At 41.0% G+C, this 18216-nt stretch overlaps 1 protein-coding gene across 1 annotated transcript; it reads left to right on the top strand.

Annotated features, from left to right (window-relative positions):
• The first annotated feature begins 288 nt into the window (after nucleotides 1-288).
• On the top strand, nucleotides 289-12738 carry CDO1 (cysteine dioxygenase type 1). The gene is made up of 5 exons (XM_024563337.4): nucleotides 289-708; nucleotides 3866-3943; nucleotides 5492-5646; nucleotides 10993-11162; nucleotides 12013-12738. The coding sequence occupies exons 1-5, from the start codon at nucleotides 539-541 to the stop codon at nucleotides 12040-12042; spliced, it is 603 nt and encodes a 200-aa protein (XP_024419105.1). The 5' UTR covers nucleotides 289-538; the 3' UTR covers nucleotides 12043-12738.
• Nucleotides 12739-18216: the final 5478 nt, after the last annotated feature.

The following is an 18216-nucleotide window of genomic DNA, read 5'->3' as shown; positions in this document are numbered from 1 at the left end:
GCGAGGCGGCAGGAGAGGGTAAGGAAGGGTTCGGGGAGAGGGGTGGGTGGGGATGGGCGGCCAAAGTGCGCCCTGTTCAGGTGGGGGTGAAATTGCGAGCTGCCCGGTGCGAGTGCTGGGATTTGGGAGGGAAGGGCTTCCGGTAAGGCTAAATTGCTCGGAGGACCTTGCCCACACGCTCCTGTAGCTTCCACCACCATCCTCAAATTGCACCCCGCCTCTCCCCACCCTCCGAGGGCCATTGGTACATTCCCACTTCTCTGAGAGCTTAAAAAGGGCCCGGGAGGCTAAACCCAGCAGATTTGTTTCTGATTAGTGTTTGCGTGCGAGCTACTCGGTCCCATATTCTCTGCGCTGCCCTTGTTGGGAGGGGTCTCTCTGTATCTTGGCCAGGGATTTTAAAGCTGTGGCTCTCAAGCGTTGGGGATTTTGCGTGTGTGGCTGGCAGCTAGGGTCCCTCGTCCCCAGTTCCTAGGCTTGCTGGGCTCCTTCGCTAAAGCCCAGCAGTGAGAAAGGCGCGCTGCCACTTCTGCAAAGGATGGAGCAGACCGAGGTGCTAAAGCCACGGACACTAGCTGATCTGATCCGCATCCTGCACCAGCTGTTCGCCAGCGAGGAGGTCAATGTGGAGGAGGTGCAGGCCGTCATGGAAGCCTACGAGAGCGACCCAGCCGAGTGGGCAGTGTATGCCAAGTACGACCAGTACAGGTGAGTGCGCTCTAGCCCGGCCGGCTGAGGATCTCGAGCTTGGGCCTGAAAGCCTAACAGCACCAACTCTCGGAGTCCGCTGAGGAGCTGGCTGGGGGAGGAAGGGTCCGGGTCTTGCTCCGGGAGAGTGCAGACCGCATTTCGCCCACACTTCTAGCACCCCGGTCCTTCGCCACACCGCAGTGCTGCTCCTCCTGCCGGGGCGCCCGGGCTAGCTCTCCGCGCTTTGGGTGGAAGATAGATTCTGTGGGGATCGCCCACCGGAGGAGAGGCCACCACGCGCGTCTACGGTTTTCTGTTCTCACGCGCCCGCCTCTCAGCTTCAAAACCACCACTCCTCTCTCTGCCCCTGCCCTCGGGAGCAGTACCTTGGGGAACAGACTGCCTGGACTAATGGCGGGTGGTGTTCCCAGGAGAGAAGTACACCAGCCATTCTGAGAAAAGGTAACAGTGGAGGACACACTTCCCCAGTGCTAGTTCTCCATCACCTCAACGTCAGTCGCCCGCAACCAGGCACCTGCCAACAGGCATTCTTGTGCGTCTTGGAGTTGTCAGCTGCTCTTCTTCAATTTGTGGTGCCCTTTCTTCCAAACCAGTTTAACTTCCTGGGCTGCGGTTTTATTTAAATCCAACATCAGGTTTTCGAAATAAAGGACAGTCTCTCTTTCGCCCCCAAGCAATATGCTTTCTCTTATCCTTAGTTCTGAGGATCTGGAATGTAAATTGAAGACCGCTGCTTCCCAGCTGTGCTGGAGTGAGATGCCTCGGGAGGCCTGGTCTTTTGCAGCGCTGACTTGGTTTTTAAGTAAAAATGAATCTCTATCTATCCTCTGGTGCCAGAAGTAAAATTTAATCACCCCAAGGACTGAGAGGTTGTTTTCTGAAGGGTAGCTAGAGCTTCAGTCTTTATGGTTAGTTGCGGGGGGCGGGAGGGGATAGTTGAAAATGAAGAATAAGGAAAGATTATGCTTTCCTTGGCAGTTTCTGTTAGTCGTTTCACTAAACCATTATTATGTGAAATGTTAAAGGGATTTATTCAAGAAAAAGGAGGTCAAAACTATGAACAATAACATGGCAATAAATACATATCTATCAATTTAATCTAAAAAACAAACTAATCAAACAAGAACAGAGACAGAATCATGGATAAGGAGAGCGGAGAGCATCTTCATGGTTGCCAATTGGGGGGGATTGGTGCATTTGGTAAATTTTTGTTGGCAAAGGGTGTCTCAACTGTATTTTAGAACTTGAAATAAGTGAAGCCTACCTAGGATCCCATTTTCCACATGCAAGTGGCTATAAGAAATTCCTTTGGTTCCTGTCAACTCAGTTTATGTTGCTGCTGGTCCTTCTGTGGCTGCCAATAAGGTTACCAGAGTCTAGTTTCTAATTTTGCCATTAGTACCAAGTAATTGAGGGCTTGTCATGGGCCAGGCGCTCTTCCAGTCACTTGACACTTGTATCAATTCATTTACCTCCACAACCCTGCCGAGATTGGTTCCATTCTTATCCGTATTTTACAGGTGAGAAATGGTAGGCAATAAAAAGTTTGGATTACTGCACAAGGTCATACTTCCATCAAGCGGTGCCAGAAATCAAATTAGCACTATTGTTCCAGAGCCCACACTCTAAATCACTATTAAACTTCTTGCAGATATATGGAGCATAATAGTGGTTTTCTTCTGCCTAGAGATATTATTTGTCAAGTGAAATTAACCAGGTAGGCTGCAAGTGCTCTTAATCTTTAGAAGAGGACATTTCCATGGACCTTGAATTTGTCTTGATTGACAAGCTCTAAACCATTTGAAATGCAATCACTTGGATAGATCTGTTACACAGTTATCTGAGACAGCTCATTAAGACAATGGGTGCAATCCTGGGTGGGCATTTGGGGGAGGAGGAAGGGAGGGAGAAGGGAAAGCAGAAATCAATTTGTAGTATTTTTTGCAAGTAATAAGTGTCCAAGCACTGTGAGGGATTTGATCTTTGACCTTGGGAAGGCAGTGCAGAAGAACCAAGACAGAATATGTTCCAGTGAGGATCTGACAGTGAATTCTCCGCAAGAAGCTCCAAAGAAGCAAGAGGGGTGACCCTACAACTGGTGGAAGGAGAAGTAGTACAGGAACCAAGTTTACTGTGAATTAAAGGCCATGTGTGCAGCCCCGTGCTAGGTCATAAAGGGCTACAGAGTGAGGGTGACTGACATCAAAAGAGCATTTGCTGATCACCTCCCTCAGTGGCCCTGCTGTGCACGTTCGGCCTTTGGCTGGGGGGGAGGCAGGCATATAGGACATAAGTGAACAGACGACCATATGAACAAATACTACCCTGGAAATGGGGTAAAGATTGCTTTCCTTAAAAGTGGCAGTTTAAATGAATGTCGTAATTATCCAACTTTGCTAATTATGTAACATCATTAGTAGCTCTTGAACCAATAGAAACTTGACAGTTGATTTGTTTTTTCCTGATGGTGTGGTTGTGGTTGTTTTGGTTCAGGATTGTTTTAATTTTAACTTTTTTATTTTTTGGCTTATTACTGTTTTCTCATTGCAAAAGGTTTAGAGTATTAGTTACTTTCCTAATGTGGTCTCTTACGCTCTGACTTAGGTCAATCCCCACTGTGTTTGTGGAGGACTTTTCTTTAGGAGCACTTTTGAATGTGGTTTGTGCCTGGACTATATAGTAAAACTAAGGAGAATTCTAGAACAGCTATTTAATAAAACCTTGTTTTTCAAGTTCAGGAGTAGCTACCTGAGGGAAAAGACAAAAAACGGAAAAAAAAGAAGAAAAACAATAGCAACATTCTTGCCTAGAGCACTAAGGCACTTTGCAAATACCTTCCTGAGAAACTTTTATTCTTTTTATCTGTTTGAGGCAGTCACATGGAGAATAAAGGAATTTGCTTTTATTCCTGTTAACTTTTCCCCTGCCATTAATTTAAACAGCAACTGTAAATGTGATTCAAAATATAAAAATGTCCAAAATGAACTGGGAAAAATATTTTTCACTTATGCTGGATTTCTAATTAGAAAACTACATTCAGAATTGCTTAGAGGTGGAAACAGTAACATCTGTAAATTAATGATATTTTGTAACATACTTCTTTTCCCAGTGCTTGTTTTAACCAAATTCAATCTTTTGAATATATTCCTTTCAGGTACACCCGAAATCTTGTAGATGAAGGAAACGGAAAATTTAATCTAATGATTCTATGTTGGGGTGAAGGACATGGCAGGTAATACAACTACTCGTTCATAGATTATTTATTGGAGTATGTATTCCAGGATATGAAATGTATAGTGCCAGGCTGGCCACAAGTCTTGAGAGCAGTAACAAATCTCATTTTATAATTATTTTCCCCCTAATCCCAAGAAAAAAATCTCATGGGAGTTAGTATGAGGGGTTTAGGCATACACCATGCATATCAAAACCAGTCCCCAAAATGAGTAATAAATTAAATAGGTGGTAATCAGTTTAACTTATATTCTCTCCAAAGTTTTGTGGGACTGTGCTAAAACTTGACCTTTGTCATACTTTGAAGTGTGTAAACAATTATGGGAGCAAAGACTCTAACGTCCAGATTTGGAGCTAGAAAAGCAATTCACAAATTCAGAACATTTCTTTCTACTTCAAATTTATTGTTTATTTTCTTAATATAGAGGGTAAGGCAACTTAATCTAATACCAATTCTTTGAAACTTGGTTCCTTATTTTTCCTTAGTTTAAACATTTGCCAACATTGTTATTAATTGAGTATTATCTTTCAAACAGGTCCTTCTCAGTCTTTTGAGTGGTGAAACAATAATCCAGACCCATTTTTATTGGGAGAAGGGAAACAAATTTACAAGACTTTGGAAACTTAGGTCTGTAGATTAGTTTATGTACTCATGGAGCGGAATGGTTTTCACTCAGTCTCTCAGGTTTTTTTCAAGGCAGATTATATAGCAAGAGTAGGACAAGGCTCTATGGATTTAGGAAACAGGTTCTTCCTGTGGGGCATATGAGGGCTAATAGAATTCAACATATGACATAAATGCCAAAAATGTATATAGATTCATATATTTTAATCAATCCTACAGCTAATTCTACTAAATGAACTTAAATACTGTTTACTCTGAAATTATATGAATAAATTCTTTCCCCAAATCAAATTTTTTTCCCCATGAATATTGGGATGTAATCACAGACAGGATACTCTAAATCTACAAAATGTGAACATTATGTATACATTACAGTATAATTTTAGGGCTGTGGTAATAGGTACATATATCTTTTGTCCCCCAAAGAAATGTTAAAAGAGAAAAAGCCTGAGAAAAATCATTAAATATTAAGTAATATTCTCACTGTGATACAATGATTATAGGTGATTGTTTTTGTCCTTTCTAAAATTTCTCCATTGAAGTTTTATAATCAAGTTTTAGCTGAGCTTAACTAAGTTAATAAAAGCTATCTCTTGGAGAAGGTAAAAGGTTGCTGGTTTTGTGTTTCTTTTATGAAAGTAGTATTATTTTAAAGACAACAAGGTCTTTAAAAAAATGAACTGTTCTTTAGTAGGGGATATGCATGAAAACTATCCCCCTTATATGCATTGGTATAGGAGACATTCTATTTATCTTGAACAACGTTGAATCATAGATTAATGCCGTTTAAAATCCAGTTGAAGTGGATTTTATCCTGGGGGATGTCCTGTTGACTGTGCAGCTGTAAGTTCTTGGCCGGCTGTCACTGCACGTCTGGGTACTGGACTATCTACTGAGTTCGTTTGTCATTTTGTGTATATATAGCAGTATCCACGACCACACCAACTCCCACTGCTTTCTGAAGATGCTGCAGGGAAATCTAAAGGAGACATTATTTGCCTGGCCTGACAAAAAGTCCAATGAGATGATCAAGAAGTCGGAAAGAACCTTGAGGGAAAACCAGTGTGCCTACATCAACGGTAACATCCAGTATCTTTTTCTACGGGCAAGTGGGAAAAACCTTTAACTCCCATCTGTAACATTGGTTACTTACACATGTGCAGTGGAGCTTGGATCATGGAGTTGTGATTTCAAATACCTGGGAAAGGGCCAGAAAGCAGTGGTTTTTGTTTTTTGTAAAGTTTTGCATTTGGATTAGAATCACTTATGAGAAACACATGTGTGTAGATTAATGCCAACTGAAAAGTCATTTACGTGCGAAGTCTTAGGACAGTTAGAATCAAATATGAATTTACACATATAGAGTCTTTTAATAATGGAGTGAGGCCAAGGTCAAAATATTAGTCTTCGTGTTAGAAAATGTAAAGAGCCCTGGCTGGTGAGGCTCAGTGGATTGAGCGCCTGCTTGCAAACCAAAGGGTCGCCGGTTCGATTCCCAATCCAGGCACATGCCTAGGTTTCAGGCTAGGTCCTCGGTGGGTGGTGTGCCAGAGGCAACCACACATTCATGTTTCTCTCCCTCTCTTTCTGCCTCCCTTCCCTTCTTTCTCAAATAAATAAATAAAACCTTTAAAAAAAATAAAAACATGTAAAGAAATAGCCCTGGCCGGGTGGCTCGGGTAGCTCAGTTGGTTAGAGCGTTGTCTAGTGTTTCTGTCTCTCTCTCTGACTCTGTCTCTCAAATCAATAAATTAAAAAAAAAATTTGTTTAAAGAAGAAAATGTAAAACAATGTTCTGGAAGTAGTTAGGAATGCTAGCTAGTCCCAGTTTTTCTAAAATTCATATAACATGCTTAACAGAGTATTCTCAAGGGAAACTTTACAAAGCACATCATTTAGTAGTGATTATGGATCTCTCACCAAGAATTCATTCTTTCCCCTAAATGTGGTATGGGAAAGCCAAATGCTTTTTAGGAAATGTAGTGATTAACATCTGTATCTTAAAGGGGATCGTAACTTTCCAGAGTGCTTGTCAAATTGATATGAGATAATTTATTCCCTTTAACAGATGATTTTCCAACACATAGGAAAATTAAATAACTTGTCTAAGTCATTCACCTTTGAAGTGGCAGCCAGGATTTGAATCTCAGCGATTTGATACCGCAAAGACTGTACTCTTTCTGGATGCATTCCACTTACATACAGTAAAATATTACAGAGATTTTTCTGGCCATGCAGGCTCTTATTTAAAGACAAATATTGGCCTTGATACTTGCCTTAAATTTGTTTATTCGTTTCAAAATGCACTGAGAGATACTCTGGTTTCTCTTCAGATCGTATAAATCTTTCACCTTTTACAAACGCACTGAGAAAGGTAAGATTACACAGTAGTCCCCTGTTATCTGCGGGGGATATGTTCCAAGACTCCCAGGGGATCCCTGAAACTATGGTTTGTACTGAATCCTATGTATACTATGTTTTTCCTATACATAGTATGATCAAGTTTAATTTATAAATAAAGAACAGGAAGAGTAAAAGTAATGATTAATGATAAAGTAGAACAATTATAACAATATACTGTAATAAGAGTTACAGAAGTGTGGTCTCAAAATACCTGGTAACTGACCGATCACTGAGATGGCTACTAAGTGTCCAAAGGGCAGGGAGCCATATGGCAGGTGGGACAAAGGGATGACTCACCACTGGTGGGATGGAATGGGAGGTTTTTATTGCACTGCTCAGAATGGCACACGATTTACAACTTCTGAATTGTTTATTTTTGGAATTTTCCACTTAATATACTAAGACCGTGGTTGACTGCAGGTAGGTGAAACTGCAGATAAAGGGGAACTATTCATGGGAAGTTTTTTCTTCCCATTCACATAACACATGCTGTTAGTTTCTTATGTAGCAGGAAACTCATATTTGAGGCACACCAGCTGATCAAGAACAAGTTTGTTGCCCTTATAATGCACAATAAAGCAAAATGTCTTACAGAATAATTACTTTCAGCTAGTTACAGAGTCTTTGTGAAACTAGATTAGGTCTTGAAGAGTTAGTAGAGTCTACAATGCAGGGTATAGGAGCCAAGCAGATGAGGTGGATGGGTGCTGGCTGCAGGCTGGGAAGGAGGCTGTGGAAACGTATGTGCAAGCCAGGGGCACCAACAACCACCCCGCTCCCGTGAAATCAGCCTGACGCCTCTTTCCATAGAAGTGGGGAATTCTGATTTTTATAGAAAGTTTTGACAATTGGTAAAATACTGGGTGGGATAAGCTAAATATTTCTGTATACTGATTTTCCATATGATCAGACATTACAAATTTACAACCTTTGCTTTTTACAGATGCAGGAGTAGGAGTGCAGATAGATACTAATCAGTGGGGATGCTGTTTCAAGTACAGGGAAAAGCACGAGTGAAAGCACAGTCATTGCTAACGTAACAGCTGGTCAGGAGCAGCCTACCTGGAGGGGAAAAGGAAAAATGGACTTGGGTGGGAAGAGTGGGAGAGGAAAGTGAGATCAGGTTCTGGGCCTCCAAGATCAGCTTAAAGTAAGTGCTTTGGTCAGCAGACTTTTATTTGGGAATATCTTGATCAGTTTGGTAGCAGCATGCAACACAGGGTGGAGGAACGGGAGAATTGGGGCAAGGAGACCAAGTTACCTATTGTGACAGGCAAAAGGTGGACATGGCCAGGCTCAAACTGGCATACATAAGTATCACCAAGTTCAGAATTACTGTGACAGAGGGTACACCATGGGGACAGAGAAAAGGAAGCAAAGACCAAAAATAATAATAATGTTTAAATTATTAATTTTGGGGACCAGATGTGAGCCTCGGGAGCTTCTCTAAAGGGTAGGTAACTAGTTTTTGTGAGGCCTTTACTTACAGAATTGTCCAGCATGCATTGGATGGTGTATGTACTTGCAATTGGAGAAACACATAATTAATTTGTATAAGGACGGTCAGTTCTTAAGAATGTTGAACTTTAGTTTAGAATTGTGCTGAAGCCAGTGTATTAAAGTGGTAAGCTATACAATTAAAGAGTTTATAGACCTGAGAGTTAGGCCCCATATAAGTGCGGAGAACTGAGGATTCTAGAAGTTTTGAGTTGTTTAAATATAGTCTAGCTGGGACTAAGTCGTCTGCTTCTGGGCTTTGCCCTTTATCATGTGCATGTTCATGGAGTCAGATCATAAACCATAAGGCCAAATTAGGTGCTGCCTACATTAACTACACTAATTACACTGAATTCTTTCCTTGGTTAATCCTCATACTTTCTCCTAACTATAAATTTCTTCTCAGCATATTTTTATAAAATCATGTATTTTGTCATTATTTCTTTATTTTAATCTTTGAGACATCCCCTCCCGGGCCTTGTGACCTTCTTCTGTGTGGATAGGTTGGTGTCTGGGCCAGGGCTCAGCTGTCATCCTGGGCTCTCCTCACATCATCCATTTCCTGGTCTCCTGTCTGCTTCATCCTTGGTCCAGAACCTTGTTTTAGTAGAACATATCCTCCAAGGCCCTATGAGGAAGGGTTCATGGAAAGAAATTTTTCGAGACCTCATCTATCTAAAAATTTCTATGTTCTAACCCCTTGCAACGTGTTTGATAATGTAGCTGAATATGAAATCATGACCTGGCCATCATATTTCCTCAGAATTATAAAGATAATGACTTGACTTTATGTTTTCAGTCTTGTCATTGAAAACCTGGTATCATTCTGATTCTTGAATCTTCCTATGAAGCCTATTTTTTCTTTCTGAAAACTTTCGAGATCTTTTTTGTTGTATTCGCTCCATCTCCAGTATTACAGCGATGTACCGTGTTTCATACCTCTCAGTCATTGTTCTCGGGACTCAGCGTGTTCTTTCAGTCTGGAAACTGAATGTCCTTCCCTTCAGCAAAATACTGTCAAGTTATTTCTTTGACATTTTTTTTTGCTATATTCCTGAAACTCCTGTTACTCAGATATTAAACCTCCTCTGATTTATTGTATCTTTCCTATTTTCTATCTTTGTTCTTTGAGTCTTTCTCAGCTTCCTCAGTGTTTCTTCCAGCCTTTCCCTTCAGGTTTTTATTTCTAAAAGTTCTTTTAATCTCTGGTCCTCTTATAGTATTTTCTCTTATCTCTCTGAGGATATTAATGATAAGCTTGTTTTTGAAGTCTTCTACTGAATTGTGTCTGTTTCTAGTTGCTTCTTTTCAGGTTGCTCTGGCCTCTGTGTGTCGTACTTGAGGCCTTGCTCAAATGTGTGGTGACCTTGGCTGTGTGCTAATATTTAAAAATCGGGCACAGAAAAACTCAGTTGGTAGCTCTGAACACTGGACTTTAGGATATAACTAATCTGGCAGATTTTTTTTTTTTTTTATGGAGGAACAACCAATGGCAGTATCCTTAGGGCTTTGTTCTCGAGCCAGATTCCCTGAGAAACTGCTTCTTATCTCCTGCCTGGAGAAAAAATTCCTGTCTGGCAGGATTCTGGCAGCAAGATGGTGAAAAATGTGGGGCTCTTTCTTCCCATTCAATATGTAAATTTTCACTTCAGTCACCTGTTTTTCACCTCTCTTGAGTTCATCTATTCTTTCTAGAGAAAAGATCTCAGACTTCTACCAGGGGGAAGGAGTGGGAGAAGTAGGGAAAGGGATGTAAGACTCTACTGAAATAGGTTTTAACCATTTCTTATATTTTTAGCCCCATCTTCATCCCCTTTTCCAGAAATACCCATGCTGCCAATTTCTGAGGTGTTTGGGAGGTTCACAACATAAATCAGTAGATGAGTATTTGGTTTTCTCTCTTCTGCAAAGCTCTTTGTCTATAGTTAATTCTGAACAACCTGAGTTTGAACTGGGTTTGAACTGGACAGGCCCACGTATACCCAGATTTTTTTCAACAAATACTTGTAATGTTTTTCTCTCTTAGGTTGCTAGTCTGCGGATGCAGAGTTCTGACTATGCATCGATGTACCCTATTTTACACAGGGGGCTCGCATCTTTAGATTTTTGTATCCACGGAGCGGGGGGGTCCTGGAACCAATTCCCCATGGATACTGAGGGACAACTTCAGTTTTGGAGGAATCAGAAGTTACATGTAGATTTTTGATTGTAGGGAGTGGGAGTTGGCTCCCCCGATGCCCATGTCGTTCAAGAGTCAACTGTATGTTTAAGCTTTTAATTTATTAATGTTTCCTCTTTCCCAGTTTCTTTGTGTGTTGATGCCTTTTTTATTCTTTCACTGAAGTTTTAGGGGGTTTTCAGGGAAGAACAGAGCATATGGCTTACTCTCTTTAACGAGAAGCTCAATTCTAATTTTGTTCATTCCATATGCATCCAATTGATTTATGATCTCAGGTGATTGACAAAATTTTTACCTACACCTGTCATCTAAAATCCTTCGTCTGTTCTTCTTGGGTGTTGTTTAGATTCTATTGGCTTACATCGAGTAGAAAATATTAGCCATACAGAGCCTGCCGTGAGCCTTCACTTGTACAGCCCACCTTTCGATTCGTGCCATGCCTTTGATCAGAGAACAGGACATAAGAACAAAGTCACCATGACATTCTATAGCAAATTTGGAACCAGGACTCCATTTGTAAGTATTCGTGGTTTGGCAACATTACACTGTATGCATTGCTTTTTTGTTCTAGATATTATTTAAATATTTTAAGTATTCTTGAAGTTCAGATGAACCTTAACTTAGGGGAAAGGCCCCTTATATCCTAATTCTTTTCTTTAACTTCAGATACTATATTTTCAGTTTATAAATAAATGTAAATTAGATGCAAGGAATTATTGAGAAAGTTCAAAATGTATGCTTTTTTCTAAGATGTTTTCATTCATTACAGAAATAAGAGTGAAATCTACTTGGTATAACTTCTGGTATGACTTAATATTCATAGGTCTAATTTGCTGGGACAACACAGATAACTTGCAGAGTTATCCTTTGCAAAGTTTGAGACCCTACTCTGGTGATACGAGGGAAGAAACTTGCCTGTTTAGATTGCCAGCTTGTTTCTTGTTTGAGTAGTGATGCTGTTCAGACCACAGATAAATGAGAGTGGACTATAACCACATGGTCCCCTTGAGGAACAAGTTTCCACCTAAAAATAATAAGGCAACCAGTAGTAATACGATACGGCAATCTTCTCCCCCTGGTGACATAAACTGGCCGTTTAAGGGAATGGAAAGACTGAAAACAATTCTCATGAGTCTTACAAAAAGTATGGTCCTTGAGAGAAGCAAGGGCAGATTTTCTCAAGTGATTGCCCTGCTTTGCTTTCCGCATTTTGATGCCCCAAGAGCTACTCTTATGACAGAAGCAGAGCAGCAGGGCTCCATCGCCACGGGCGAGTGTTCGTGCACTGAAAAGAACGCAGGACAAGCTGAAGCGTCTGGTATGAAGATTCTCACACAGTTTTGTTTTGTTTTTTTCTTTCTTGCAGGCGACTTCAGGATCACTGGAGAACAACTAAGGAGCACCAAGCCCTCTAAGGTCAGCTGAAGTTTTGCCTGGACAGGAAGGCCTCCCACCATTTGCTGTTCAGTAATACACTTTACAAAACCAATACTTAAATCTCCTGTAAGGTAGATGCTAATTATAAGTCATTAAGTAAGCAAATAGTGCCCTGAGCTACTACAGAAGAAAAATCCCACTAAAGAAAAAAGAAGGCTTGTGATTCTTAAAGGCCAAATAAAGTACTCCCCTGGTTTTATTCTGTAAATCCATTGAAACTATACAGGGAATGTCAGTGAAGTTTTTTTACAGCTTTGGGAACACATTGTCTCTGAATTATAATTAGCAACAAGAAACTGCAGATACCAAATGCCTATCTTGTGACTTGGATAACTAAATGTAGATGTCTTTAGTATACTTTGTATGTTCTTAATATTTGAAGAGAATTTTTTGAATCTATGGATTTTATTTTTTCAATCATATTTTACAAATTCCTGTTCTATAAATAATAGGGTGTTGTAGATAGAGAAACTTAAGGTACTTTGCCATTTGGTAATGAAATGAGGGACAACGGATTTGGAAAAGGACGTGTACCCAAACCCACAACAAACCAAAAACACGAAGTCATGCCTGCTGTGTCCAGTGGTCGTAGTCAGAGACTTTGTACTGCTCTCAGATTCCCAAATAATTTTAATAAAACTGGATTTGAACACAATTTGAAGTTGTCCTTCTCTTTAACTTCATAAGACTTTCATAAAATTCATAGTTTCTTTGATTTGGTTAGACTACCAAAAACAGTGTGAAGTATGATGTGATGTAAGAATGTGAGAAGACCAAAAAATGCATTTGAAAATAGCATACCTTTTTGGACTTTACGTGTGTTCACTAGTTGGCTGGGGATAACCACCTGAGGGAAAAAATGCAGACAGCCAATTTTGCCTAGAAATCGTGTGCAGGTCCGCACCGGCATACCTCGTGTTATCCTCCTTCGCTTTATTGCACTTTACAGATGTTTTGTTCTTTACAATTGAAGGCAAGACCCTCCACCAGCAAAAAGATTACGACTCACTTTATGGCAGTGGTCTGGAACTGAGCCCGCAATATCTCCAGTGTGTGCCTGTCTGTGCTGAAATGTGAATTATTTTTCAACATTTAAAAAACTGGAGATTTCGTAGAAGATGATGTAGATTTCTGCTTCTTGAAAATTTGAAGTATCTAGCAACACTGGACCTGCATTGCTTTTTCATTGGCATCAGTCCACTAGGCTGGGGTCTGTCCCTTCGATGGGGCCACCCCTCCAATTGGTGGCAGCCCCCAAGTTGCCTATTTCCCTCATGTATGTTACCAGCAAAGCCTACATATGCATTTGAGTTTGCTGCCCCTAGTTTAGGCAATTTTCTTAGAAAAATTTGTCATAATCTTAGAGTTTGTTATCTCTAGAAATAATTAGAAAGTAAAGCCCTTTGAAGATAGTTCTACATAGGTCATTGGTTATATTGATACCATCTCTTAGAATTACTTATGTCTTTGCTTCCTCTCATCATTGAGAAGGATGTTAACATTTGTTGAGTGCTTACTACATACTAGGTATTGTTATGTGTTGTTTACATGTACTAGCAAACTTAATTTTGTTGATAAAATGAACCTCCTTATGAATTAGGTGCTGTATTGGTTTTCTAGTGCTGCTGTAACTAACACATTACCACAAACTTAGTGGCTTAAAGCAACACAAAGTGTATTTTCCTATAGCTGCACAGGTCAGAAGTTGAAGAGTTTTACAGCACTAAAATCAAGATCTCAGCACAGCTGCATTTTTTTTCCAGGACTTGATTTATTTTTAGAGAGAGGGGAACAGAGCAGGGAAGAGAGGAGAGAAACGTCGACCAGTTACCTCTTGTACAATGCCTCAACCAGGGACCGATCTTTCTCTAAGCTCTGGGTAGGATCTGTTTTACTGGGTTTTTCCTCTAGAGACTGCCATGGCTTTGTATCCCCTTCCTCCACTTTCAAAGCCAGCAATGGCAGACTTAAATTCTCTGTTTCTTAGTACTCTTGACCTGTTCTCTCCTCTTGTATTTAAGGACTCAAGTGATTAGGTAAAATCTCCATCTCTAGGTTGCACCTTTAATCCTATCTGTAAAGTCTCTTTTGCCATGTCAGGTAACATGCATAGGTTCTGGGAATTAGGATGTGGACCCCTGAGAGGTCATGCTGCCTACCACAGTGTGCCCTCTTCCTCCTCTCAAGGAGTCACACCTATCCCACATGGAAAGTAGGCTCACCTTACCCTAAGATCCCCAAAGCCAACTGAAATTCCAAATCTCTCATCTAAATGATATCTCGCCATTTAAATTCAGTGTGGGTAAGGCCTTGTTATAATCCATCCTGGGACACAATTTTTCCCCGTGTTCAGACCTGTTAACCATAGTTTAGAAACTCGTGGAAAGTTATCCAGCCAAGAAATTACAGAGTTAGGATTTGAATCCAAGCAACCTTCCTTTAAAACTCGTTCTCTTTATACTCAAGCCTTCCAGGGTAAGAGAAGCCTAGGCCACTTCCAATTTTTGTTTCCTATTTTTAAACAACAAAATTATGGTATATTTATTTGTTTTATAGGTGTGCTATATTTAAATGTTTACTATATTGCACTTGTAACACGCACAAATGTGGTAATGTAACCAAACAAAAGAGAGGTTTGGCTACCTGCTACAAGAAAAGCCAGACTCGTGGGACGGGTGCTGGTGCAAAAGGAAAGCGGTTTTATTCAAGTGTTGCACAGCCGAGGACAATAGTGGACTGCTGTTTCAAAGACCCTCTCCCCTTCCTGCTCAAGCCTGAGGTTCTTATAGGGACAGAGAGGGGAGGGCTTTAATCTAATTACCTTTCTAGTTTTTGGCATGCTTGAGGTTCTATCCATGTTTCTAGCTTTTGGCACATTCGGTATATGACCCTCCCCCTACTGCCATTTTGGCCAGTGGAGAAGACTCCCTGGCATTCCCACCGACTGTCTACGGTAACGGTAATGCCCCATGTGTGACAAGTAGTGGCCACATCTGAATTTGAGGATCCTCATGCATGTAGGGCTCAACATAAATGGCTGCTCTGGCTGTCCTGGCTGTCCTGGCTGTCGTGGCCATCCTGCCCACCCTGGGCTCTGTGATTGGCCCTGTTCTCCACTGCCCATGACAATGTTCCCAAAGAAGCAGACATGCTTCTCAAGATGCTCAGCTCACAATTGGGTTGGTGAGGTGTGTACACACACACACACACACACACACACACACACACACACACACACACACGGCAAGGCAGCTAAGCCATCGAGGACTCAAAGGGATTACGTAGGAGGGAGAAGGAACGTTGAGGGTTGGAACCGTGCTGCTTGCTAAAGGTGAGTGGGATGTAAAAGAAGAGGATAGAGGCCTGAGTCTAGAAGAGAAGGAAAGAGCACTGTGTTTGAGGAGACAGTGAGGGGCTGGCAGTGAGCCCAAGAAACACCTCAGCACCTCCCATCTTACCTCCAGCTCAAGTTCCAGCACTTGCTCTTCCCTCTGCCTGGTATGCCCTTCTGGAAGCTCTCTCCTTGGCTGGCTCTTCTTGCCCTTCAGATGTCAGCTCAAATGCCATGTCCTGAAAGGGATTCCCCAGCTACCCCATCTGAATGCAGATTCTCCAGGCACTCTCCATCCAATTTCACTGACACACTTATGGTGACCTGAAAACTGTCACTCCTGTTTTACTTCTTTGTCATGTACATCCTACTAAGAGGATGCGAGCCTCAAGGGGTAGAGAGAGTGTTTCCTTTGCTGCTGTGCCCTGAGCACTTAGGCCATGGCTGACACGAAGGAGGTACTCAATAAATATTTATGAAATGAGCGGAAAAGTCCCCCATCTCCTTACTTAAGAATTATATTTATAAACCCTTAATGCTGTGGGTCTCTTCTACATGCCACCAAATCGTGTGCCATATTATTTTTATTAAGTATGGAAATTCTAAGGATTTTTTTTTAAGCCACAGATTTCTTTCTCCTCTGGCTCATGTCGGACGCTTATCTTCTGATATGGGTTCATTAATCATACACTTAGACAGACTGGTTGGTGAATAAAGGGCTTTTATGTGTATTACAAGGAAAGGGATAGCATTAATTACCCCATTTAGCAATGGTGTTTAGCCTTTCTTTTTTTTATTCACAGACCATTTTGAAAATCTGAGTGCTAAAGAACTTCTCTCCAGGAAGGCCATCACACAACAAATACGTGTACAATTTTTAGACCCTCTGCAGTCCCTGAGGGGCCCCAGTTAGAGAACCCTGTCACAAATGAGTCAAGATGTATGGGAAGTACTTTGTGGCTATTTCACTTCATTTTTTGAGACAGGAGGCCATTAATAAGCTTGTGACTAGTTAACCTTTTATTAATTATTTATTTATTTATTTTTAGAGAGAGGGGAAGGGAGGAAGAAAGAAAAGGAGAGAAACATCAATGTGCAGTTGCCTCTCATGCACCCTCAACTGGGAACTTGACCCGCAACCCAGGCATGTGCCCTGACTAGGAATCAAACTGGCCACCCTGTGGTTCACAGACCAGTGTCAATCCACTGAGCCACACCAGCCAGGACAATGACTAGTCAACCTTTTAAATGTTACAGCAGGATTTCTAAGAAGCACCAGAGACTAGTGCTAATTTGTCCAAGGCACATCCATACATTTCTCAACATCTGTTTTCTCTCTTTCTAAGAACATTTCAGATATTTCAGAAAATGATGTTTCACAATGTTATCTATCCAGATAGTAGGTGTTCTCTTTAAAAAGTGTATATGGGATAGTGAAATAAGCCAGACACAGAGGTCAAATATTAAATGATACCTTGTACTTATTATACAAGGTACACAGAATAGGCCAGCTCAGAGACAGAAAGTAGATTAGAGCTTCCAAGGGATGAGAGGAGGGGGAAGGGGAGTTACTGTTTAACGGGTACAGAGTTTCTCTTGGGGATGATGAAAATAATTTGGGTAGGGATAGTGGTAATGGGTCCGCAGCACTGTGAATGAATTATATACTTATAAATGATTAAAATGGTAAATATTATATAATGTATATATTCCTAACACAAAAAAAACTATTTCTAAAAAACAAAAAAAAGGTGCTTGTGGGAGAAAATGTATGTGTGGCGGGGGGGGGGGTATGTGTTGGAATAGGTAAGACCTACTGTCATAGAAAATACAAACAATGTGAAATACACGTGTTGAAAAGTTTCCTTTCCTCTCCTCAAGCTCTCAGTTTCCCCCTTGAGAAGTAATCTATATTACCAATTACTCGTGTTATCACATTTATTCTTCCCACTGTTTACACCAAAAGTAGCATGGTAACATCCATGTTGTGCACGTATAAGGAGACCTTTCCATATCAGAATACAAACAGGTCACTCTTTGTCCAGCTGACCTGTGGTATTCCGTCGTAGGAACGTATATACCATAGTTTAGTTCACCAGTCCTCTCTTGATGGACTTTGATGTGACTGCCAACCTTTTACAGTTGCAAACAATTCTGCAATGAATAACCGTGTATGTGATATCACAAGTATCAGCTGATTATGTCTTTATTATGAAACAACAAGATAACTAAGTCCCAGGAAATAAGGAAACAGGAGAAGGTCATCGCAAGCTTCCCGGGCTGAAGAGTCCCCCTTCTGTGCAGAACTTATCACCTGATGTCATCATTTCACTTCAGCCACTTCCACTCTGCTCCTTGGTCAAGTGTGTTCATGTGAACCCGCCAATGATGTTGGAATCTGAACACTCTCAGAGATTACTTATCATAAGCAAGAAAGCCCAGGGAAAGCCCATGTGTTCGTGAGAAATATAGTGACCTCTCCATGGTCAATTTACAATTCTGCCCATGCTCAATAGGGACGTTGATGAATTCCTGTCATGTGATTTCGTTATCACTGACCTTTTGCAGTGGTTGAAGAAGATGCAATAGATAGCTTCTTGTGCCATTTGAAAACATGCCTCACAAGTTGCTTGATGAGGGGTATTTTGTTTATTTTTCAAGTTATTCACAGAGAGATGTAGAGAAGCTGTGAGACAGTGAGATCTACTGAATATGGTTCCAAGCACTGATTTCAACCTGTGTCAGTCTGAGAGACTTCCATGTACAAGCTCAAGGAAATGGTCATCTGCTTAAAATATTTAT

This window comes from Desmodus rotundus, chromosome 1 (assembly GCF_022682495.2).
Source record: "Desmodus rotundus isolate HL8 chromosome 1, HLdesRot8A.1, whole genome shotgun sequence".
Lineage (NCBI taxonomy): Eukaryota > Metazoa > Chordata > Mammalia > Chiroptera > Phyllostomidae > Desmodus > Desmodus rotundus.
Note: the sequence above shows the minus strand (reverse complement) of the source record. Positions and strands in the feature narration are given on the sequence as shown.